This window comes from Chrysemys picta, chromosome 10 (genome assembly GCF_011386835.1).
Source record: "Chrysemys picta bellii isolate R12L10 chromosome 10, ASM1138683v2, whole genome shotgun sequence".
Classification (NCBI taxonomy): domain Eukaryota; kingdom Metazoa; phylum Chordata; order Testudines; family Emydidae; genus Chrysemys; species Chrysemys picta.
Genome location: NC_088800.1, coordinates 44,561,630 through 44,587,414, shown reverse-complemented (window position 1 = coordinate 44,587,414; position 25,785 = coordinate 44,561,630). Strand labels below are relative to the sequence as shown.

General features: G+C 50.4%; 1 protein-coding gene and 1 long non-coding RNA gene across 23 annotated transcripts in view; one reads left to right on the top strand and one right to left on the bottom strand.

Annotated features, from left to right (window-relative positions):
- Positions 1 to 25,785, bottom strand: part of BBS4 (Bardet-Biedl syndrome 4) — a 142,194-nt gene that overhangs the window by 42,773 nt on the left and 73,636 nt on the right. For 20 of the 22 annotated variants that reach the window (XM_042851605.2, XM_005280992.4, XM_065558563.1 and 17 more), the window contains 7 exons: positions 25,168 to 25,236; positions 23,832 to 23,984; positions 23,509 to 23,680; positions 20,411 to 20,480; positions 12,484 to 12,625; positions 11,176 to 11,386; positions 228 to 2,121 (listed from right to left, as the gene is read on the bottom strand). In XM_042851605.2, coding sequence (XP_042707539.1) covers positions 1,970 to 2,121; positions 11,176 to 11,386; positions 12,484 to 12,625; positions 20,411 to 20,480; positions 23,509 to 23,680; positions 23,832 to 23,984; positions 25,168 to 25,236 — 969 coding nt within the window. In that variant the 3' untranslated portion in view covers positions 228 to 1,969. Of the gene's footprint in view, positions 1 to 227; positions 2,122 to 11,175; positions 11,387 to 12,483; positions 12,626 to 20,410; positions 20,481 to 23,508; positions 23,681 to 23,831; positions 23,985 to 25,167; positions 25,237 to 25,785 lie in introns of those variants that run through there. The other 2 variants (XM_065558568.1, XM_065558577.1) reach the window with 1 other exon arrangement.
- LOC135973779 (uncharacterized) lies at positions 19,346 to 21,609 on the top strand. Its single transcript, XR_010590805.1, has 2 exons — positions 19,346 to 19,506; positions 21,403 to 21,609. It is a non-coding gene; the product is annotated as an uncharacterized LOC135973779 (long non-coding RNA).

Here is a 25,785-nt window from a genome sequence, read left to right as displayed (position 1 = left end):
TTCCCTCTGACATACCTATTGATGGAAAGAGAAGGAAAACTCTCACTTCAGTATTATGTTTCAGGGCAGCAGCTTGTTTGGGGGGAAGGGGAACAAAAACAGCATAAATTCCACTGAAAAATCCCTACACTTACCTTTCTTTCATTACCAGTCTTGCATCACTCTCCATCAGCCAAGTCAAATTTGGAGAGTACTACTGTGAATCCATTGTATGCAAAAGCACATGCTGAGCTCCAGTTCCATTTATTATCCTCATCATCTACAGTCTATATTTACACATTTAAAAATGCTCCCCAAAGTTATATTCCTTCTTCGCTCATCCCAAGTCTCGAGAGTAACAAGGACCCACAGTCTGAGTCCACAGAAGGAGAATGCTCTGTTTGATCCTCTCTGCCTACCTCTCCCCAAAAGCTATTTAAAACACCTCTCAGTATACCACTGCTGTGTGTACTCTGTAAACATGAAATCCCTACTGTAAAAGCATCAGACGATCTCAGCATCGAGGAGCCTAAAAAAGGGGCTACACACTTCTGGGGACAGGGCAAGTAGGGTGTAGCTTTTCAAGTATCTCCTCTGTTCTGAAGATCAAGGTTTGTGGCTCCTCATGAGCCACACCACATTGTGAAACTGTCAGTGGGACAGCAGCTGCTAGAATCAATTAAGTGTAGCAAATGTATTTCATAACCTGCTAGAAACAGCCTCACAGTCCTTTCCCCACCCCTTTCCTTCCTCTGCTTCCACAGGCACCGTTCAGACTAAGATTAACAGTTCACTACCATGGAGACTAGTATTTGGGGCAGGGGGATTACCTTCCCATAGGTATAGACAGTCACCACCATTCCATGGTCTGGTCACCTATTTTATGTACAATCACAAGTGGCTGTCCCCTCCCTAGTCTGAAAGGGGTTTTAATGTAAGGTACAAAGTAGTACATCAACAAGAGGGATTAAAGCAACTTTGTTTTGCTTATAAAATTAACAAGTCTTCCTCTGCCCATGTTTAACTGTATTGCACCTAAATGCTGAAGAAGTTTGCTCCCTCCCAATCCCTGTCACCTCTACCTTGCAGGACTGACAGCACTGCGAACAGCTCTGAGGGAGGGAGCTCCTCTCCCAACCTAGGGCAGGCGGCCTTGCAGCTAGCTGCTGAGGAAAGGGGGCTGGAAATGCTTTCCCCAGGTTTTTTGACAACCCTGATGAGAGGCTGGGCTTTGGTAAACAGGCATGCAGGTTGCACACATCTCCCTCTGAGCAATGCAGAGTAGCCTCTCACATTATTTTCAATTAGCATGGCCTGAACTGGTGCCCTTCCTCCAGGCCTGCGTTTCACTCCTGGAGTGAAGGAGTTGTTTAGGGTTGTTTCACTCCTTGGACTGATCTGGCTTCCACTCACTTGTCCTGTTAATTTTTCTAGCTTCTCCCCTCCTCCAGTTCTTCCACTGACCTTACTACAGGGGGCTAGTAGAGTTTCCTCTGAGCCAGCTAAAAGGCTCACTTGCTAAAGGGGCATGAACTTCTCTGGGCTCTATTTAGAGAGCTGATCCAAGCAACTGCTTTAAAAGCTGTACAGTCACTGTAGTTGGCCTTGCTAAACTATCCTGCTGACTCAGCCCATCTCAGTGATTCAGCACCTAAGCACTGTGTGCAATGCTACAGCAGCCCCTCCCTCAAGGAAGGAGGGGATTGCACCTCCATTACCTCATGCAGTCCCACAGCAGCACTAGTGGGCAGCTCATCAGAACCTCTTCTGGGTGCCATGGAGCAAAGAATCACTGAGACAAGGATGAGGTCAGGTGCTAATGTCACTATCGGCATCCAGCTGCATTTTGCCTAAGCTCACAGTATGGTGAAGTCACTGCAGGCCATGCTGGGGGCAGCTGCCCTTCCCCGCTGCTTGAGTTAAGGGGTGGCAGTGAAGATTTTGCTCCCAGCAGGCCCCGCGCCTGCCCAGCCCGTCCAGTGCTGCTGTTCTATTCTGTGGTCAGCCTGCTTTTGCGCTTTTCTTTTCTCCATTCTTGGGGCTCTGTAGGGGATATGGTCTCTTCGGGGCCTGTTTCTGAGCCCGGTTCAGGTTCCAGAGGCAGCGACGGGGGCTTTGCAAGGGGAGCCGATGCTCCAGCACCTGATGATACAACACAGGGTTACAGCCACGGTCCCATACACTCCTCTTTATGGCACAGGAAATGGCATCTAATTGTTAAAGAAAAGGCTGTGCCTGTGCTGTGACCTAGGCATGTTGTATGAATTTGGATGGATTATATGGGCTAAAGGCATTAACAGCCCAGTCACTGTCCAACACTGACCAGTGTTAAACAAGGCTTGGTTTTACAGTCTCTTTGATGGTATCACAGATGGCAACAACTGTCTTTTTTGGGAACAGAGCAGAAGTTAGTTGAGGTGAGCTGAAGCTGTTGTTATTGCTGCTGTTGGTAAAGTCCCCTCATCCTTGGTGATGGCTGGGATTCAGCTGGAGCTGGCAGAGGTGGTGATATTGTCTGGGTCCCTCTCTCTGGCCTCGTCTGGACACCTCTCAGGAGCAGGATGAAGAAGGCCTGGGGTCTCATGATGGTGGAGCTCGCTCTAGTAGCCTCTGATTGTTCTTCCCGCTTCTTTTTGTTCCTTCATACTTTTCCCACAAAATCTTTCTTTTAAGGACTCAGAAAGGGAGTGGTGGGTGGAATACCCCAGCCCAGCCCCACATTATTGTGTCCACCAGTTAGGCTTAGTATCCGACACATTCATTAATTTCCAGCTCTGCATCTTCTGTTCTTAACAAACACCATTTCAACAGTAAGTGGGGAAGGAGCTGTAAGGGGTGTGGGGGCAAAGTGGTGCCAGCTTAGAGCGGGTGTCGGAGGCATGGGGGGAGTGGGAAAGGCCAGAGGCAATGCATGGAGTGGTCACATGCCCCCCACAACAAATGTTACATGTCACCTCTTGTGTGTTCTCTTCCTTCTTCACGTTATTTCTTCTCTTTCCTATCCCTCTCCTTTTCCCTTCTGTCTAATAAGAGTCTGGCCTAGCTGGCCAAGACTGCATATTTTGCAATACTGCTGTAAGCCTGTGCCCAGAGAGGAAATGAAAAGCAATGCCCTGAACAGCCCGAGGCTGGTACAAGTTTGCCAGGTGTCAGAGTGGCTGATGGGACCATGTGCTGGGCCTGTGTTTTTCCAGCAGTGAGTTTGCAAGTGAAACTCAACACTAGAGACAGAAGCTGCATTTTTATCTTTGCTGTTCTTTTGTCTCCTCTTTTGTCTGTTTGTGTCCTGTTTTGTCTTCTTAGGAAATGGGGTCGGACTTTAGCAACAACAGCAGCTCCAGCCCAGCTCAACTAAATTCTCTTTTCTCTCCAAAGGACAGTTATTACCATGTTAATAACTCTTCTAAAAATGCTCTCCAGATAAAGGAAAGGGCTGTTGTTAAAACAAAAGCCTTGTTTAATGCTTTACATTTCAAAGGCTTTAAAAGACGGTTACTCACCGTTGTAACTGTTGTTCTTCGAGATGTGTTGCTCATATCCATTCCATTAGGTGTGCGCGCGCCACGTGCACGATCGTCGGAGAATTTTCTACCCTAGCAACACCGGAGGGTCGGCTGTGGAGCCCCCTAGAGTGGCGCCTTCATGGCGCTGAATATATACCCCAGCCGACCCGGCGCCCCCTCAGTTCCTTCTTGCCGGCTACTCCGACAGTGGGGACGGGGGGCGGGTTTGGAATGGATATGAGCAACACATCTCGAAGAACAACAGTTACAACGGTGAGTAACCGTCTTTTCTTCTTCGAGTGCTTGCTCATATCCATTCCATTAGGTGACTCCCAAGCCCAACTTAGGTGGTGGGGTCGGAGTGAGACATTGCTGTGTGCAAAACCGCTGATCCGAAGGCAGCATCGTCCCTGGACTGCTGCACTAGTGCATAGTGAGCTGTAAATGTGTGGACTGATGACCAAACCGCAGCTCTACAAATGTCCTGGATCGGAACTTGCGCCAGGAAAGCCGTCGAGGAAGCTTGGGCCCTCGTGGAGTGAGCGGTGAGGTGCGGTGCTGAGACACCTGCCAGGTCATAGCAAGTCCGGATGCAAGACGTAATCCAGGAGGATAGGCGTTGTGAGGAGACCGGTGAGCCTTTCATTCGGTCGGCCACTGCAACGAAGAGTTGCGTCGTCTTTCTAAAGTGCCTTGTGCGGTCAATATAGAAAGCCAGGGCCCTGCGTACGTCCAGAGAATGCAAACGTTGATCCTGGCGAGTAGCATGCGGTTTAGGATGAAAGACCGGGAGAAATATATCCTGGTTGATATGAAAAGGAGAAACCACCTTAGGGAGAAAGACAGGATGTGGACGAAGCTGCACTTTATCCTTATGGAAAACCGTGTAAGGGGGCTCGGATGTAAGCGCCCTGAGTTCAGAAACGCGCCTTGCTGAGGTGATGGCTACGAGGAAGGCTGTCTTCCAGGATAGGTACAAAAGTGAGCAGGTGGCCAGTGGCTCGAATGGAGGACTTGTGAGCTTGGAGAGAACCAGGTTGAGGTCCCACGTCGGAACGGGCTGACGTCGTTGTGGGTACATCCGATCTAAGCCCTTGAGGAATCTAACGACCATCGGGTTAGAGAATACCGAGGACGCGAGTTCTCCTGGGTGAAAGGCTGATATAGCAGCCAGGTGAACTCTAATTGAAGATATCGCCAACCCTTGCTGTTTTAGGGAGAGGAGATATTCCAATATAAGAGGAATAGGTGCCTGTAACGGGGACGTGGCTCGTTGTTCGCACCAACAGGAGAACCGCTTCCACTTGGCCAAGTATGTGGTCCGTGTTGAAGGCTTCCTACTGCTCAGCAGAATCTGTTGGACCGAGTGCGAGCATTGTTGCTCTGCCTGGGTGAACCATGGAGCAACCACGCCGTGAGGTGGAGTGATTGCAGGTCGGGGTGACGCAGCCGGCCGTGGTCCTGCGAGATGAGATCTGGACATAATGGAAGCGGGATCGGTGTCTGAACCGAGAGTTCCAACAGTGTGGTGTACCAATGTTGTCTCGGCCACGCTGGGGCGACCAGAATTACCTGTGCCTGGTCTCTGCGCAATTTGAGCAGTACCTTGTGGACCAGAGGAAACGGAGGGAAGGCATAAAACAGGTGGTCTTTCCAGGGAAGGAGAAACGCATCCGAGAGGGAGCCCGGAGCTCGACCTTGCAGGGAGCAGAACACGTGGCACTTCCTGTTGTCTCGAGATGCAAACAGGTCTATCTGGGGAAACCCCCACTTCTGGAAGACGGAATGTATGATGTCCGGCCGGATAGACCACTCGTGCGTTTGAAAGGACCTGCTGAGTCGGTCCGCTAAAGTGTTCTGGACTCCAGGGAGGAACGATGCCGTGAGATGGATTGAGTGGGCGATGCAGAAGTCCCACAGGCGAATGGCCTCTTGGCATAGAATTGACGAACGTGCTCCTCCTTGCTTGTTGATGTAAAACATGGCCGTGGTGTTGTCGATGAGAACTAACACACAGCGGCCACGTAGGAGATTGAGAAATGCCTGGCACGCCAGGCGCACCGCCATCAGTTCCCGAACATTGATGTGTAGGGCTAGCTGAGGTGCAGTCCACAGGCCCTGGGTATGGTGCTCGTTGAGATGGGCGCCCCAACCCAGAGATTAAGCGTCTGTGACCAGGTGCAGAGAGGGTTGTGGGGCGTGAAACGGCATCCCCTCGCAAACCACATTGTGATCTAGCCACCATGTGAGGGAGGTCAGGACCGAGTTCGGGACCGTGACCACCATGTTCAGGCTGTCCCGATGTGGGCGGTATATCGATGACACCCAGGTCTGGAGTGGGCGAAGCCGAAGTCTGGCATGCCTGGTTACGTACGTGCAGGAAGCCATGTGACCCAGCAGGGTAAGGCACGACCTCACCGTGGTAGTTGGGAAGGCCTTGAGTCCTTGAATGAGGCTCGTGATGGTGCAAAAGCGGTTGGCTGGCAGGATGGCTTGTGCACGTCTGGAGTCTAGGACTGCGCCGATGAATTCTATTCTTTGGGTAGGTTCTAGAGTGGATTTGTCCTTGTTGAGTAGGATGCCCAACTCGTTGAATGTGTGCACTATTATGTGGACGTGAGCTCGAACTTGTTCTTTGGTGCGACCGCGTACCAGCCAGTCGTCTAGGTACGGGAACACCTGTATCCCTTGCCGACGAAGGTACGCTGCCACGACAGCCATACATTTCGTGAACACTCTTGGGGCCGAGGATAGGCCGAAGGGAAGGACTGCAAATTGGTAGTGCACCTTGCTTACCACGAATCGCAGGAAGCGTCTGTGAGGCGGGTAAATTGCGATATGAAAGTATGCGTCTTTCATGTCGAGGGCGGCGAACCAGTCTCCAGGATCGAGGGAAGGGATAATGGCCCCCAAAGAGACCATGCGGAACTTCAACTTTACTACGAATTTGTTGAGTCCGCGCAAGTCCAAGATGGGTCGTAGACCTCCTTTGGACTTGGGGATCAGGAAGTAATGGGAATAAAATCCCCTGCCCTTTAACTCTACTGGAACCTCCTCTATGGCCCCCATATCAAGGAGCGTGGAAACCTCCTGTATAAGAAGTTGCTCGTGAGAAGGGTCCCTGAAGAGGGACGGGGAAGGGGGGTGGGAGGGGGGGATTGAAGAAAACTGGATAGCGTATCCCCTCTCCACCGTGCGAAGGACCCAACGGTCCGAAGTTATAAGGGACCAAACACGGTGGAAGTGGGAGAGGCGATCCCGAAAGGAGGGGGCTGGATCCTGGGGGATGACTGGGGCGCCGTCCTCGACCGCACCTTCAAAAGTTCTGCCTGGGGCCTGCGGGTGGTCTTGGTGGCCCTTGGTTCTGACCCGGTTGAGGGCCGGTCCACCTTCGTCTACCACCTCGCCCGCGCCTCTGGGCCGAGTCCTGTCTCTGACGAGGTGGGGGGGGTAGAAGCGCTGAGGCTGAGGCCTAAATGGCCTGCGCTGAGGGCCCGCAACATGCATCCCCAGGGAGCGCATGATTGTCCTGGAGTCCTTGAGGCTCTGCAGGCGAGAGTCCGTCTTCTCCGAGAACAACCCCTGTCCTTCGAAGGGCAAATCCTGCAGGGTTTGTTGCAATTCCGGAGGCAAACCCGAAACTTGGAGCCAGGAGGTCCTTCACATAGCGATACCCGAAGCCAGGGTTCTCGCAGCCGAGTCCGCTATGTCCAAGGAGGCCTGTAAGGAGGTCCGAGCCACCTTCTTACCCTCCTCTACCAAGGCCCCAAACTCCTCCCTGGACTCTTGGGGAACCAATTCCTTGAACTTCCCCATAGAGTTCCAGGAGTTAAAGTTGTAGCGGCTCAGGAGCGCCTGCTGGTTAGCCGCTCTAAGTTGCAGCCCTCCGGCTGAATAAACTTTACGGCCAAACAAATCGAGGCGCTTAGCCTCCTTTGATTTGGGCGCTGCGGCCTGTTGACCGTGGCGCTCCCTTGCATTCACTGATGCCACCACCAGTGAACACGGCTGGGGGTGGGTATACAAGTACTCGTAGTCTTTGGAGGGGACAAAGTACTTTCTTTCCACCCCTCTCGCTGTGGGTGGGATAGAGGCAGGAGTTTGCCATATCGTACTTGCATTCGCCTGGATCGTGCGGATCAGGGGTTACGCCATTCGCGATGGGGCATCCGCCGCGAGGATATTTACGATGGGGTCCTGCACCTCCACTATCTCCTCCGCCTGCAGGTCCATATTACGGGCCACCCTACGTAGGAGGTCCTGGTGAGCCCGAAGATCTATTGGGGGTGGACCTGTGCACGATGTGCCCGCCACTGCCTCATCCGGAGAGGAAGAGGAAGATGCCTCCGGTGGTAAAGGATCCAAGGGAGGGTTCTGGTCTCCCTGCTCCTGGGCCGGAGCATCACCTGCGCTTGGGTCCAGGACGTCAGGTGGTGCGGACACGGAAGCCTCCATGCCCCCTGGCGGAGGCCGAGAGATGGTGGACTCCGGGGCCCTTCTAACGGAGTGGCCCGAGCGAGAGGTCGAAGTTATTGGAGCCCCTTGTGCCTGATGGTACGCCCACGGGGTCCAGAACGACCAGTGAGATGGGCCATGAGCAGGGTCCTCTGCTACCTCCTGCCAGTGGCCTATGTCCTGCTCCTCGGCTTGCCCCTGAGGGGGGTATGCCGATCTCGATAAGTCCTCAGAGGAGCGAGACACCGATCTCGATGGCCATGGCGGTGCCGAGTGCGCCGAGACGAATCCCGTGGGCTGCGGTGCCGCACGGTGCCGGTCCGGAGATGTTCTATCTCCACGCGGTGCCGGCGATCGGTGCCGGGATCGCGATCGGTGCCGATGACCTCTCCGGTGCCGGGAGTCGGATCTGGACCTCGACGATGACCTGGAGTAGGCCCGGTGCCGGGAGCGGCCTCTCGACGTCGAGCGTCGATCGTAGCGGTGCCGAGAACTACGTCTCGATGTTGATCGGTGCCGACGATCATAACGGTGCCGAGACGCGAAGGTCTCTGGGGTCGACGGGAGGCACTGTATCACCGCCGGTCTCGGTGGAGACCCTGTCTGCACCGGACTCAACGGCCTCGGAGCCGGAGTCGACGGTGCTGGAGGCACCTGTTTCCGGTGCTCCACAGGCGGACGCGGCTCTACCCCCGGCACTGGGGGAGCCGGCGTCTTCGGCACGGAGGTCCCCGTCTTATGGGCTTTTTTATGTCCCGGGGATAATGAACGGCGCCGAGGCACTTGCTGTGCTTGCGGTGCCGACGAGGTCCGGTGCCGTGGAGGCTTGTCCGACGCCACTCGCGTGGTCGGAATAGTCGGTGCCGCCGGGGCACTGCGCACCGAGGTGCCAGGTGCCGGGGCCTGACGCGCTGATGGAGCGTCCGGGCTAAGTGCCGCCTCCATAAGGAGTTGCCGGAGCCGAAAGTCCCGCTCCTTCTTGGTCCTTGGTCTGAAGGCCTTACAGATCTTGCACTTATCTGTTTGATGGGACTCTCCCAGGCACTTCAGACACGAGTCGTGCGGGTCACTCGTTGGCATAGGCTTAGCGCAGGAGGCGCACTGCTTGAAGCCGGGAGCCTTGGGCAGGAGCCCGGCCACGCGGCCGGGGGAAAAAGGGGGAGACAACTCTCTTAATCCCCTTGAACTATATAACAACTAGTAACAAGTGAAAAAACCAACTATTTAACTATAAACAACTAGAACTATAACTATAACTGTGAATGACTAAATAAGCTAGGGAGAGTGGAGAACAGCTATGCCGCGCTCCACAGTTCCAACGACCGTCAGGGGCGGTAAGAAGGAACTGAGGGGGCGCCGGGTCGGCTGGGGTATATATTCAGCGCCATGAAGGCGCCACTCTAGGGGGCTCCACAGCCGACCCGCCGGTGTTGCTAGGGTAGAAAATTCTCCGACGATCGTGCACGCGGCGCGCGCACACCTAATGGAATGGATATGAGCAAGCACTGGAAGAAGAACTGTTTTTCCTTCTTTTTCTGTATCTTTACTGAAAGATTCCAAAGACATTCAATGATGTGTTTGCCATGTACTGGGCAGGCTGAGGTCTCTGTATGTCAAACACTGAATCGTGTTTAATGCTGTTTCATGTTGGACAGTTTCAGAGTCATGTTCACACCTTTGACTCTTTGGGACCTGTGACCAGGTGGACCAGGCCCTGAGGCCCCCTGCTGGAGGCCTCGTGGGCCTGCCCCCCAGAAAAAAGCAATAGAAAGGTCCTCCAAGCTGCCTAGAACGGCAGCGGGCTGGATAGATCAGTCTGCTGACAGGAACCGGGGGAGAGGAAGGAGCTGGCTGCTGGGACTCAACTAAGATGGGCCATGGGGAAGTGGCCCAGGGAAATGTAGAGAAGCAATTACTAAAGAGACACAGCATGAAGCTGCTATACTTAAAAGGTTCCCTGGATTGGGACCCAGAGTAGTGGGTGGGACTGGGAAGGGAGGGAATTAGAACTGGGGCACCCCACGGAAGCAGGCTACACTGGGACTGACTCAGCAGGGAGCTGTGGTTAGCGAACTGAGCCCAAGAGGGGTGGCTCAGCAGGAAGCTGGGGTCACTGAGGACTCAAGTACGGGCAAGGAGTTCCCAGGGAAGAAGCCCTTGGGGCACTGCTCAGTTCCAGAGTAGGAGCCTTGCAACCTAGCCGGACCAAGCAAGGATACCGTGATGGGCCCTGCTGGACTGGCTAAAGACTGAACCCAGGCAGGGCTGCAGAGGACGACACACCAACTGAGGGTCCACGATGGGCCCTGCTGGACTGTTTTAGAAGACTGTGCCTAGGGAGGGCTGCAGGACACTGGGGACATTTTGCACTGTGTACCCCGGGAGGGGTTTGTTTGTTGCACACATGGACAGAGTGAGACTCGGCCAGAGGGCTGCATCACCAAAGACTTGCCTGAGGAGCGCAGTAGCCAACAGGGGGCACTGTGAGCAGAGAAAATTGAGAACACTGCAGGCGCACAAACACACACTCGACCAGGGTGCTTGTGAGAGGCGAGTGTACTCCGTTATAGGACCATCTGTTCCATCCACATTAACACAACATGCCCCAACAGCTTCAACAAGGAGTAGCCTGTCTCGCTGTTGCCCATTGACTGATGATTATTTTATTCTATTTTCTATCTGCAGTAGGATGGAACTCACTAAAAGGGAGGGGTCTGGCTGCTGCTAGAGTCACCTGGAACAGCCCAGTGTTTGTTTTTGAATGAGAGGATGGCCCCCCTCAGTCTTTTCCCCTCTACCAGGAGCCTGCCTTTCTCTTCTGCCCCCTCCAATCTCAGCCATCTGTTTTCTAATGAATGAAGACAAGGGATCCCACTGTTAACACCACCTCCTTCCCAGAGCCAAGGGAGGAAACTGATCTCACCACTCGCCAGCATGGCTGGGACAGGAAGAGAAACTGTTTGATTTCAGCAATCTCACAGGAGCATTACGCTACTATAACGGAATGCTCGTACTCCATAGAGAGAACACTTTTGTTCCACACACATTTAACTCATGGAGTTGGGCTTGTCACATGCCAAGTTCTTGTGCCTACATGTGCCACCAAGTAAGTGTCTTGCTGTACTCCATATCCCAGGGTACAGGGAATGGGACAGATGTGCCCACTTGGCAGTGAATACTTTCTCTAATCCCAACACCCTCTCCTCTCATGCCATACAGAGATGCAAAAGAGACCTACCTGTAGAAAGCTGCATAGTCTTTCCATACCCAGCTGCTGAAGACATGGCCTGACCCAGGGCTTGGTTAGAGCCCAGAGGTTGCTGAGTGCTGGAGGGTTTGCTAGATGTAGCGGCTCGCTGCTTTGATTTGGAATCTTTGATGGGTTTAGTCCAGACCAGACTCTCCCCCACCTGAAGGGCAGCTCCCACCTTCTGGGCCACATCCACCATCTTCTCGTGCAACAGAAAGAAACAGAGGAGAAAATCACCACCAGGAACACTTTCGGCAGGAGCCAGGGCAGCAGCGCCTGTCCAAGCGGGGACCACTATGCCTCAGCTTCCATCTGTGGGTTTTAGCAGCAGCAGCTTCACTCTAGAGCTGGTCTTACAGCAATGGCCGTGACCAGCTTGAAGGGAACGTGACACACAGTGTAAGGGTTTCCCAACAGGAGATGGCAACTCACAGTGGCCTCCACTCTGGTGGTAGGCGGCAGGAGTAAATGGTGCCCCTTGCTGAAGGTGCACAGCCTGCCTTTCTTGAAAAAGAATGCAATACACTACACTCTACACTCAGCCCTGAGAAACCTGGGTGAGGAGCTGATTGTGAAGGTTTCAGATGAGGTCACTGACTTCTTCCCCAAATCTCAACACTTGGAGGATGGGAGTTGGAAGGAGACACTGCATTTTGTTTCTTACCAGGAGCTACGAGCTCAGATTCCAGTGTCACAATACACTGCACAGAGTTGCACATAACTGGCTAGCGCAGCCACAGTGCTGTAGAGAAGCACAGCTCTGACAATCCATTCGCTTCAGAAAGAATCCTGACTTTTTGTTCATAGATTGAAAAGCCTATTTTAATAGCAGAGATGAAGCAAGTAGCTTTCACTGGGCACCTGGTCCAGCTAGGTGTGTCTAGATAACTGACCCATTCTCTATTAAATGGACTCTGGTCCCAAAAGGTATAGGGACCCTCCTGCTCACTGGATACCAGTCAGGGTTTGTTTATGTGGTGGGTTACATGCTGTACGGAAGCGTAGTTTCCGAAGAGCATTGAAAGGTTCACATTAATTCGGCCATGCAGACCCTCCTGAGGCACAGTGAAGGTTCCCTAATGGTTCTGAGCCAGTTAGGATGCACTTCAGAACCTTTAGGGACCCTTCAGTGTGCCCAGCAGGGTCTACTAAGACCAATTAATGCACCACACATCAGTGCACTCCAGAAATCCCCCCCATCCCCGTACAGCACATTACCCCACCATGCAGACAAGTCCTCTTACAGCACAGGATCACCAGCTACTTGCTTCCAGCTGGCTGTTCTTATTAACGTACCTCAGGATCAAAGTCAAGAGCGCTGTTCTCCTTCAGGGCATTGACCTTCTTCTCCATCTCGTGGTATTGGCATAGTGCTCCCTTCTTATCCCCCTGGTTGTAGAGCAGCACCGCATAGTTCAGATTGACCAGGGGATTACACCTGCAGCAGATAGCCCACAGGATCAGTAACATACACTGCCAAGAGTAACATTCTTAAATTTCAGGTGAGAACCTATCCTGATACTAGCACTGTGCCGAGCTGGCTACACCCAGCAAAGCTGGAGATCCCACTCTACACAGCCTAAATGAAACAGCCTCCAGGTACTCTGCATATAACCATGGCAACCTTCCTGGGAAGCAAGTGCTCAGAGCGATGCAGTAAGATTGCTCTAGTGTTACCGTTAAGGTTGTTCAGCTGTTTCTAGTTGAAGCCCCTGGTTTCTGCTGCTCCTAACCTTTCAGGCTGACATGTAATGTTCCATGCTTGATCTCTGCTGGAAAGCAAGTTGTTTTTGAAAGACCGAGCACATCTGGTTCAGCAATTCTGAAGTAGGAAAAATAATACACTTTCCTCACCCACTAAAAAATTGTGCAACATTTGGGATGAGCTCTACAGGCAAAATGGCTGGCACTGTCCCTTACAGTGGGGTGCAGGAATGGCCCCAGAGAGACAGCGTGCATGAGTGTGTTCTGGCTAAGAGTGGGTTTGCTGCAGAGCAAATAGAGAACACCAGGGCAGGGTGAGCTTCTGTGCTTCTTGGCAGGTGTGTAGCTATGGAGGCAGCTGGGGAAGCCTGTCTGACAGGGGAGCCATGAACACAAATTGGGTTTGTGTGCACAGTTGTATACAACTTATTCCAAAATGGCAGCAGGCACCCACCAGTTTGGTGGGGAAATTTTGTGCTCAGTGAACTTTGTGCACTGAGCGAGTGAAGTATTCCACGCAAACCTGGTTTCAATGTTAATGGCTCCTCCGACTGCTTAGCCTTCTGCTAAAGTCCCTCTCTCCAAGCTAAACCTGGTTGGCCAAGTGTCTTTGTACCCGAGGACCATGCAAGGACCACTGGAGGGGAGCCCCACTGTTGCATTCCTTAGCAGATCTGCAGCTGGAGTAAGTGCCTGTAAGTGGTGCTTGGAGCTGCACTGTGTGGCACCTTTGTACAAATTTCCTCCATGTCTCCCATCCTCTGCCCCTTGCGGAGCTGAGTGAATTGGCAGCTGCGAAGTCAGGCTGCTTGTCAACAGGAGGCGGTAGGAAGCATCCTATGGACCCCTTGTCTGAACACCCGCAAATCTTAAAGTGCACAGTGGTTCAGTGTGGTGGGGTATTTACACTGTGCTGGGAGAACCCTGCTCTGATCCATATAAGGCTTCCGCTGCTCTGAAGATTTGCAGGAGAAGAGCTCTCTCCTCACAACTGTGGGACAAGACAACCTGGTGGCGTGAGGCCACATGGTTCCAGGTTCTGGAACTGACACATGCCACTGACAGTGTTTGACAAGCCAGCAGAGCCTCAGGATGCTACAGAACAAAGCTCTCACATCCTTTTTTCCCCATCTTCCTTCCCTTCCATGCCAAAAGTCTGTAAGAAGTTCCATACAAGGACAATGTTAAAAATGTGTCAAAAATTAACTTTGCTCCTTTATGTCTATACAGTCTAAGAGAAACAGTCGGTGGTCCTGTACCTGAGGACTGTCTTAATGTGTGTGCACAAAGAGGCACCGTCACTGTGGCATTCCCCGATGTTGGAGTGCTGTGCAGTGCAGTCCTACCACTCTCTGGATGCAATGCTGAGTGTTTATTTCAGAAACGCAGTTTGGCTCCCAGAATTCTCAGTCTCCAAAACTTCCAGGCTCTTAGTTAACGCACAGTAACCCCATGCAGTACCTTTCCCTCTGGCAGTCCCTGCAGTGCTCTGACAGTGCCAGTTGTGTGGGCAAGCTAAACAAGCGAAACAGTTGACTCCCTCTGCTCTCTGTTGGTTTATGGACATCAGTGGCCAGGTCCCCTTTCTTCCTTGAATAGATAACACAGCTTACATTCTAACTGAGATTCCCACATTTTGCCTGAGGGCTGCACTGACAACTCACTAGGAGTCTGAACTCGGCACAAGCTTTGTAGAAAACTGAGCAAAGTGACTGCCTCCTTGTGGATACAAACAGGTAATCCACTGAGACAACAGGTCCCAGCAGGCAATGCTCTGTCTTGATCCAAGTGGCCTGATGCTTGCAGTTCATTCTGACTTGCAGGCTGAGAGATACAGAGCCATGGGCTGTGTTTGGCCAGGCCTTCTTTAGAATCAAAATCACCTTCCAAGGGGAGGGAGACTAATAAGCGAGTGGATTAGAGGCACAATTTATAGTTGTATTTCTCCCCCAGGGAGGATTCATAGACTCATAGACTTTAAGGTCAGAAGGGACCATTATGATCATCTGGTCTGACCCCCTGCATGCTGCAGGCCACAAAACCCTTCCCTGGACTCTGCTGTTGAAGTCCCCAATCCTGTGTTTCAGTGACTTCAATCGGCAGAGACCCTCCTGCTAGTGATCCCTGCCCCATGCTGCGGAGGAAGGCGAAAAACCTCCAGAGGCTCAGCCAATCTACCCTGGAGGAAAATTCCTTCCCGACCCCAAATATGGCGATCAGTAAGACCCCGAGCATGTAGGCAAGAGTCTCTAGCCTGACCCCTGTTGGCCATTATACTATTTACGTACCATTGCTTGGTTTTCCTTGACTACTATGTTTTACCATTAAACCATTCCCTCCATAAACTTATCTAACTTAATCTTAAAACCAGACAGGTCCGTCGCCCCCACCGTTTCCCTTGGAAGGCCGTTCCAATATTTCACCCCTCTGACGGTCAGAAACCTTCGTCTAATTTCAAGGCTGAACTTCCCCACGGCCAGTTTATATCCATTCGTTCTCGTGTCCACATTAGTACTAAGCTGGAATAATTCCTCTCCCTCCCTTGTATTTATCCCTCTGATATATTTAAAGATAGCAATCATATCCCCCCTCAGCCTTCGCTTTGTCAGACTAAACAACCCAAGCTCCTCTAGTCTCCTTTCATATGACAGGTTTTCCATTCCTCTGATCATCCTAGTAGCCCTTCTCTGCACTCTTTCCAGTTTAAGTTCATCTTTTTTAAACATGGGAGACCAGAACTGCACACAGTATTCCAAATGAGGTCTCACCAGCGCCTTATACAACAGAAGCAGGACCTCCTTATCCCTACTAGATATACCTCGCCTAATGCATCCCAAGACCACATTGGCTTTTTTCACCGCCACATCACATTGTCGACTCATAGTCATCCTGTGGTCTACAAGGACCCCTAGGTCCTTCTCCTCTTCTGTTACTTCTAACCAATGCGTCCCCATCTTGTAACTAAAATTGTTATTAGTCATCCCCAAGTGCATCACCTTACACTTTTCACTATTAAATTTCATCCTATTTCTGATACTCCAATTCACAAGCTCATTCAAGTCTCCCTGCAGAATATCCCTATCCTCCTCCGAATTTGCAACGCCTCCCACCTTCGTATCATCCACAAACTTTATCAGCCCACTCCTGCAATCGGTTCCGAGGTCAGTTATAAATAGATTAAATAAAATGGGTCCCAAAACCGAACCTTGAGGCACTCCACTAGTAACCTCCCTCCAACCTGACAGTTCACCCTTTAATACCACCCGCTGCATTCTCCCCAGTAACCAATTCCTTATCCACCTCTGGATTTTCATATCGATCCCCATGTTTTCCAGTTTAACCAATAATTCCTCATGGGGTACAGTATCAAACGCTTTACTGAAATCCAGGTATATTAGGTCCACCGCATTTCCCTTATCTAATAAGTCTGTTACTTTCTCAAAGAAGGAGATCAGATTCGTTTGGCACGATCTGCCCTTCGTAAAACCATGTTGTAAATTATCGCACTTGCCATTAACCTCAAGGTCCTCAACTAGTTTCTCTTTCAGAATTTTCTCCAGCACCTTGCACGCTACAGATGTTAAACTAACAGGCCTGTAGTTACCCGGATCACTTTTTTTCCCTTTCTTGAAAATAGGAACCACGTTAGCTATTCTCCAGTCTAACGGGACCACTCCCGAGTTTACAGATTAATTAAATATTATCGCTAATGGGCCTATTTCCCACGCCAATTCCTTCAATATTCTCGGATGAAGATCGTCCGGTCCTCCCGACTTAGTCCCATTAAGGCGTTCAAGTTTTGTTTCTACCTCGGATACGGTAATCTCCCATCCTGTATGCCCCTCTGTAATGGTGCTAGTATCCCTAATTCCTTCATTGGCCTCATTAAACACTGATGCAAAATATTCATTGAGATATTGCGCCATGCCTAGATTATCTTTAATCTCCTCTCCGGCTATAGTCTTCAGCGGTCCCACTTCTTCTTTCTTTGCTTTCTTTCTATTTATATGGCTGTAAAACCTTTTACTATTGCTTTTAATTCCCCTCGCTAGGTCCAACTCTACACGGCCTTTGGCCTTTCTCACTCTATCTCTACATTCTCTGACTTCACTAAGGTAAGTTTCCTTACTGATCCCTCCCCTCTTCCACTCTTTGTACGCTTTCTGTTTTTTCCTAATCGCCCCTTTGAGTCGGTCGCTCATCCAGCTCGGTCTAAATCTCTTGCTTAATAATCTTTTTCCCTTTTTGGGGATACAGGCCTCTGACAGCTTATGCATCTTTAACTTAAAGTAATCCCAGGCTTCTTCTGCCTTTAGATCCATTAATACGTTTGCCCAATCCACTTCCCTTACCAGTCCCCTTAATTTGTTAAAATTGGCCTTTTTAAAATTATAAACCCTAGTCTTTGACTTAATTCTGTTACTCCTTCCATTTAGTTTAAACCGAATTAGCTCATGATCACTGGAGCCCAAGTTATCCCCTACTACCACTTCCTCAATGAGGTCCTCACTACTTACCAGAATCAAATCTAAAATGGCCTCCCCCCTCGTCGGTTCAGCTACCACTTGATGAAGGAATTGATCAGCAAGCACATCTAGGAACATCTGAGCCCTATTATTGCTACTAGCGTTTGTTCCCCAATCTATATCCTGGAAGTTAAAGTCCCCCCATGCAAGGATGACCTTGCATGTAAGAGCAAGGATGAAGCATCTGCATCTATCGCAACACATGCAGAGCAAGTGGGCAGTGCTTCTGAACGTTGATCAATAAAGTCGCGTGAGGGGGCTGGCACTCAGTCCTGGTGTGAAAAGAGGCTGTTGGTGCTGGCCAAGGAGACCAGCACCTTTATTCTCTTCTACAAGACAGAGGCCACGCTCTTTGTGAAAGGTTCAAGTGCTGGAGACTGAAGCTTTGCAGACATTGTTTGATAAGCAGCAAATCAGACTGTGTGCAGACCATTACCAGTGTTCCCTCTAATTTTTCCCACCCATGTGCAGAATAAATTTTGTTATGTGCACCAATAGGGAGGTGATGTGTGACGACAAATTCATGTGGTGGGGTGGGGATGAAGGGTTCAGAGTGTGGGAGGGGGCTCAGGGTTGGGGTGCAGGGTGTGGGTTGGGGTGTGTGAGGGCTCTGGCTGGGGGTGTGGGCTCTGGGGTGGGGCCGGGGATGAGGAGCTCAGTGCTAGGGAAGAGGGTAGAGGTGTGGGGCTGAGGGCTCTAGCTGAGGGTGCGGGCGATGAGGGGCTCAGGGCTGCGGCAGAGGGTAGGGACACGGGGTGGGGTGAGGGTTCCAGCTGGGGGTGCAGGCTCTGGAGTGGGGCTGGGGATGAGGGGTTTGGGATGCACTAGGGCTCCCTGGGGCTACGGTGGAGAGAGCGGACTCCCCTCCCCCCAGCTCTGTCTCCCCGCAGCAGCACCTGGGCTCGGGGGGAGAGGCACCTCTCCCCCGGCTGCGGCAGGTCCGGGCTGGGTCAGGGGCACGTCCCCCAGCTGCGGCAGGTCCGGGGCCAGGCTGGGGCGCCTGTCCCCCAGCCGCGGCAGGTCCGGGGCTGGGTTGGGTGGGGGAAGGGGGAGGGGTGCGGCAGCAGGTCTGGGGCTTGAGGAGAGGCATCTCTCCCTGCCACAGCCCTGAGCGCCAGCACGTTGTATAATAGGCAGCTGTGCAGCTTAGCAGGAACTTAGGCCATGACTGTGTGTCATGGGTAAGGAATGCAACAATGCCATAACAAAGGAGACAGTTAAAAAAGTGATCTGATCGTGTTTAGGACCTAACTTATTAATTTCCTTCAACACAGAAGCTATTCCTAAAGAACTGATCCCACATCTAAAAACCTCACTGCCTCTGTCAAAGCCCAGGAAATAGATACACCATGGAGAACAACATTTATGCAAAAAACACTGGGGTAGGGGTAAGCGAGAGCTGATTTAGATGAGCTGTCTCCAAAGAGCAGAGAAGGAAGTGGACAGGTAAGACAATCATTATTTAAGGAAGCAATGGGAGAAAGGAGACCCATATATTAGCCACTGCCAGAAAGAGGAGACATCTTTTATAAAGACACCCACAAGCTCCTTTTCTTTCCAGACCTCAGTCTGGCACCCAGGGCAAATATCACGCTGCTGCTGCTATAAAAATTATTTATGGAGATGGAAACAAACTGTAGTCATCTCCCCAGACAAACTGTGTGAGATATGCCAGAAGAGAATATCCGTGGGAATGGGAAAACTGGAGAAAGTACAAGGGATGTCAACTGAACAAACCACAGAGATCCAAGGCTTAAATAGCCTGAGTTTGCCTCCCAGCAATCAATAGCCGTTGGCTTTAATGTCAGCTTTTATGCGGTTTTGTTTTTCTGCTAATTCTACACGGCTGTGGCATCATGAGAGTGCCAGGTAGTTAGGCAGCGTTTGTAAAGCTGAATTCTAATTCGTGCGCTTTGATCTACCCACAGAACACACTACCAAGCAGCCAGAATGCGCTCCTTAACTCATCTGATCCCCTGACAAATCACAGAGGGCTTAGATTCTGAAAGCTGGGAGAAAGATAAAGGACTTGGTGGGCAGTGAATTTGGTTTGAATGCTTGTTTCAGACATGCAGCGTGCTCCCTTATTGTAGGTATATTGTGTAGTGTTCACAAGTTACCTATGACATGTTATTGGCAAAGGTGCAGTTCTACTCTGAAAAGCAACTCAGTAAAAAGAGCACAGTGGGGAACTGTGTATCTTGTCTCTCAATAACTCCTGTCTAAATGTGCTCAGTTTATGAGCTTTCAAACAGCCTTGCAAATTCTCATCAGGTTCCCTAAGTCAGCCTGAGATTTTCTTCCCTACACCTCTTCATAAGTAACATTATGCAGGCCCCATTTCTTCAATGAGATTGCATGGTTGTAGTGGAAACTGAGGGCAGGATTTGTCCACATGATTTGACCACAGTTAACAATTCTGCTGATGCATGATTGGGAAGAGACTCCAGCTGTCTCTCCCAGTGCTGTGTAGGGCTAATAGGGGAAAGAACTTTGCTACTAAAGCGAACAGGTCAACTCTCAATACATATGTGCTGAGTGAGGGGCTGTGTCCACGGTCACTTTGCAGAGCACAACTGCACTAAAATATCAAACGTGTTTAAAACCCTGTTGTTCTTTTTATAGGCTTTGGGACTTCTATCATTTCTAAGGCTCCACAGAGGAAAACTACCCGTCACCACTGCCATCCAGCTCTTGAGAGAGGAGACTAAAAGACTGGTGCTGTGTGGTTCACCTTGTGGCCATTACAGATTAAATGTTTACCATTAGTGATGGCTCTCCTTATAGCCCTATTATCAGTATTAACATAATGCCTAGAGGCCCCAACCAAGATCAGGGCTCCATTGCTGTAGGTGCCGAATGTAGACCTAATGAGAGATGGCCTCTGCCCTGAAGAACTTACGATCGAAAGAGACTAGAGGGACAAAAAGGGAAACAGATGAGCAGTGGGGGGGAAGCGGCTTGCTCAAATGACCATTACGATTAAGACTTACTGGTCCAGCGCTACAGCTTGCTCATAGGATCGTTTAGCATTCTCAACATCTTCGAGGTTTGTCAGAGCCACTGTCCGAAGAAACACAGGAACACAAATAAGCTCACTAGCAATGCAAAGCCTCCAATGCACTCCTCAGAAATGGATTTTTCTGCTTTCCCAGGCATAGAGCCTATTTGCAAAGGATAGTTCTGAATGTCAATGCTTTATTCCACTGCTCTTGGAGCCCCTACATCAGAATCAGGAACAGCAATGGCACCTCCAGAGAAAAGGATTTTAAACTGTTTAGCTAGCTGAAAGCATGGGACAAACATTCTTGAGTTAGAAGGTTCCTATTAAACCTGTCAATCAAGATTTTTGTAGCTAGCTATGCCCACTCCACGGCATGCCTTGCTTATATGCAGAAACCAATACCACTATGAACACCTCCCACACCCAGCCAACTGCAGTAAAGAAAGTAAATGGAAAGAAAATGGTGAATTCTCTGTAACTTGAAGTCTTTAAACTATGATTTGAGGACTTCAAGCGACAAAGAGTCCTGTGGCATCTTATAGACTAACAGATGTATTGGAGCATAAGCTTTCGTGGGTGAATACCCACTTCGTCAGATGCATGTGGTGGAAATTTCCAGAGGCAGGTATAAATATGCAGGCAAGAATCAGTCTAGAGATAATGAGGTTAGTTCAATCAGGGAAGATAAGGCTCCTCTTCTAGCAGTTGAGGTGTGAACACCAAGGGAGGAGAAACTGCTTTTGTAGTTGGCTAGCCATTCACAGTCTTGGTTTAATCCTGAGCTGATGGTGTCAAATTTGCAAATGAACTGAAGTTCAGCAGTTTCTCTTTGGAGTCTTGGTCCTGAAGTTTTTTTTGCTATAGGATGGCTACCTTTACATCTGCTATTGTGTGTCCAGGGAGGTTGAAGTGTTCTCCTACAGGTTTTTGTATATTGCCATTCCTAATATCTGACTTGTGCCTATTTATCCTTTTATGTAGGGATTGTCCAGTTTGGCCGATGTACATAGCAGAGGGGCATTGCTGGCACATGATGGCATACATTACATGCTCAGCTTCATTTTTGGGACCCAGCCAAGAAAAAGAACATTCTCTCTTATCTCCCCCCACCCCTGTTTTTCATTTTTTTTCTTCATCCTCCTCCTATAAGTAATAAGAAGTAAATGAAAATAAAGTGAGGTACCTTGATTGTTTTTGTAGTCTAACTTATTTTTCCACAGACCACTTGAAAATCGCTGAGTGTCTCAGTGGACCACTTAATGATCTTTCCAAATATTGTTTGTACCGTTCGCTAACTATTGTAAAGCGCTTTGGATAAGAGCGTTTTATTAAAAAAAAATGGGTAAAAAAACACTGGGGTGCAGGGTCTGGCCACGAGTTAGGGTGCGGGAGGGGGCACAGGGCTGGGGCAGGGGGTTGGGGTGTGGAGCGCTTACCTGGGGCAGGTCCCGTTTGGTGTGAGGGGTGCAGGTGGGGTTGTGTGCAGGAGTCAGAGTGGGCAGGGGCCTGCAGGAGTCAGTGAGGGCAGGGGGCTGGGAGCGTGTGAGGGGGGTGCAAGAGTCAGGGTTGGGGGTGCAGGGTCTGGGAGGGAGTTAGAGTGCAGGAGGGGGCTCAGGTCTGGCCAGGAATTAGGATGCAGGAGGGGGCTCAGGGTTGGGGTGTGGAGCACTTGGGGCAGCTCCCATTTGGTGCGAGAGGTGCAGGTGGGAATGTGGGGGGGAGTGCAGGAGCTCCTGTTTGGTGCTCAGCAGGGATGTGGGGGGGTGCAGGAGTCAGGGCACAGGGTGTGGGGGGGCTGGGTGTGTGTGAGAGAGGTGTGGGAGTCATGGCTGGGGGTGCAGGGTCTGGGAGGGAATTAGGATGCAGGAGGGGGCTCAGGGTTGGGGCAGGAAGTTGGGGTGTGGAGTGCTTACCTGGGGCAGCTCCCATTTGGTGCAAAGGGGTGCAGGTGGGAATGTGGGGGGGGTGCAGGAGCTCCCGTTTGGTGCTAAGGGTGGGGATGTAGGGGGGTACAGGAGTCAGGGCTTGGGTGGCTGGGTATGTGTGTGGGGTGCAGTAATCAGGGAGGGCTGGGGGAGGGGTGATGCAGGAGTCAGGGCAGGGGGATGGGGTTCTGGGGGTGCTTCCAGCCCCCTACCCCGAGTGGCTCACAGCAGTGGGTTGGGGGGGTATGTGTAGGGTGAATGCGGGGGCCACACCTTTGCTCTGCCCTGCCCCAATTCCATTCCCTTCCCCAAGGCCCTGCCCCCGCCTCCTCCCCTGAGTGTGCTGTGGCCCCGCTCCTCCTCCTCCCTCCCAAAGCACCAGCAAACAGCTATTTGGCGGCGGGGGAAGCGGCACGCTTGGGGAGGAGGTGGCGGGGGAGGGGAGAGCTTGGCTGCCAGTGGGTGCGGAACCTGCAGCAGGAGCCCCAGGAGCCGGCAGGACCAAGCTTCTGCCCCCGCAGCTGCCCGGCTCTTGGGCCCTCTGTCGTTGGGGGCCCCCATGCTAGGGCACCCTGTGTTTTACTGTAAATCCACCTCTGAGGTTACCCAGGTCGTTAAATCTCCCAGCGCCTCTGCCAGAGTAGAGAGAACAAGGTGAATCCCCCTCTTGAATGACACAATCCCCTTACCACTGGAGTTGCAATGCCTGGTTTCTAGTTTTTTTAACCTTGGATTTAGTGCTGGTGAGGAGTGCCAGACTGAGGATACCACAGAAACCCCAGTGCTCTAATCACAGAAGTCATTGCATGAGCAGCACCAGTGCAAACTTCTCTGCATCACCCCACAACGGTCCTCCCACAAAAGCTGGGACCAGCCATGGCGGTTTGGGGGGGGACGTACACACTAGTCTATAGCAAGAACTGTATTTCGGCGAGTGAGAAGGCACTGACTTTTGGTCACTGCTGATCTGATTTCAAACCAGTCCATGACCTGGTGATGTAAAACTTTTGAATACCAGAGTGCTGAGTTATCCAGTCTCAGATAACAACTTGCATCACCTCTTGCTTTCCCACCTTAAAATCCAATATTTCCCAAAGATGATATTCATGCAGCTCTGTGGGGTAGGAGTAAGGGGACAGGGCAGAAGGGAAGGGTCATTTACCTGCCAGCAGCATGTAGAGCTCTCCCATCCGGGGCTGGAAGTTGACAGCGGCGCTGAGAAAGTGGAAAGCAGATGCATACTGCTGCATTGTCAGGTGGACTAGCCCCAAATTGTACAGAATCTTCCAGTCAAAGGGAGCTAAATAATTGGCTCGCTTCAGGCAACTAATAGCCTGCAAAGAGGAACAACACTGCTAGTAACATGCCCTGAGTGGTCAAGACTTTCTCCAGTCTCCGCCACAGAGGGAGGATCCTTGTTTTATATTTGTTCTTACACAAATCAAATTAAATATAGATGGAAATGGAAGGGAACCAGGCACTTACAGCAACGTATTTCTTCTTGCCGAAGAAGCACATTCCAATGTTGTTCCATAATGGGGGGCTTTCAGGCATGGTGTAGGCTACTACCCTGTACTTGGTGAGGGCTACATCAAAATCACCGTGAGTCTGCATCATACTGCCAGCTGCCAAGATAGCCTTCAAAAGAACTCGACAGTGAGTGGTTGAGGCACTGAGCTTCCCCAAACTTGGTGAGGAGAAAATGCTATAAAGTTATTAAACTAAAAACAAGGCCAATGGTCTGAGTGAAGATTCTCTTTGGGGAACTTTGCTAGAGAATTGAGAACAACTGGGAAATCTACATCCTGGCTAGGAGAGGGCAGGGCACTGGGAAGGGTCCCACGCTTCCCACATTCTCTTTCCTGATCAACGTGGCTAATAAACGCTGCATCCTGACTAGCTAATACTCTTTCAGTGATTCATAATAATAGCTTCTAGAAGTCTGGGCTCTGAAAAGGTCCAGATACTAATTGTTTCTTTTATATGACAAACTGGAACAGAAACCTTCCCAGGGCAACTTAAGGGGAGATGAAAACATTCCTTAACTCCAAGGCATATACAGCAAACCCTGGACAGTTCACACTACTGGCTGAGGGTGACAGCAAACTACTGAACATATGTGATTAAAAAGAAAATCAAAGATACTGCACCAAAATTAACTTAGTTTAAACTAAACTACATTTGTCCAATAAATTATTTGTAATACTTCTCAGCGAACTGGCGTAAAGTCTGGAAAAGTAATGTAGTCTTTATAATAATACTTGGTTTGTATTTATTCATTGCTTTGCCATCCATAGATCTCAAAATGATTTACATTATCCCCATTATTCAGATCCCATCCTCAACTAGCTAGACCAAAGTTACCCCTCATTATAGCTGGGAGAGAGACCGTGTATGAATTATGATCTTTGCAGACTAACAAAGAAATGATGTTCCACCACACCATCCTTATTCACTTGTGTCTGTGTTCTGCTCCAGAAAGTTGCAGAGGTACACTGAATTCCCAGGAACGTGGTGCACAGTTCTTGTGATGAATTGCAACAGTTTGAAGTAATAAGTTAGAGAAAAGCAATTTCCATTTGTTAAAAATTCTTGTATGGAAAATATATGAAACTTTCCATTAAAAGCAAATAGGCCCCATAGATAACATCCTCTATCCTCATCAGATGGAGGTCACAGAAATGCATTTTGGAACAAGCTTTTTGGGAGCATGGTCCCCTTTTCAACCCATGGTCTGGTACTGGGGATATTTTACACAAGAATTAGTTTTTACGGGCCTAATGTCATCCTTAAATTGGCTTGTATATATTCTTTATGGTACCTTATAATTGGTGGGATCATATGTAAGTGCATTTCCAAGATGTTCAAATGCCTTCTGATAAACCCCAAGCTGGGAAAAGACAAAGGAGTGTCAGAAATGCAGGCACAGAAGGGTTAAACATGCAGATAACAAACAGTGCTTTTGGTATTAACTTAAAGTAAGAGATTCAGAAGAGTTAGCTTTATTCTGTTGCAGTTACATTCTCACATGTGCAGTGTTCTTACTTCACAATCCACAACCAGCTGGAACAAAATGGATTCCTCTGATAACAGAGGGAACATAACTCAACCTGATGCAGACTGTCTAGCCCAGTAAATAGATTTCTATATAGTTGTGTTGGGGAATAAAAACTATCTGGAGAGTTTTTTCTACAAAGGAGCATTGACTGACTTCCTGAGCACCATCAGCCACAGAACAGATTCCCTGACCACTTTTCCTCCCTCCCCATGCTCTCCACAGTGCCCTTCCCTGGACAGAAATGCCCCAAAGTCTATCTGCTTAGACTGCCCTCAACTACTGAAGTCAATGGGACTTGAGTGCTCAGCAGCACTGCAGGCCCATACAGCAGTGAGGCTAACCCTGATCACATACTTAAGTCCCACTGGATTCAATGGAGAT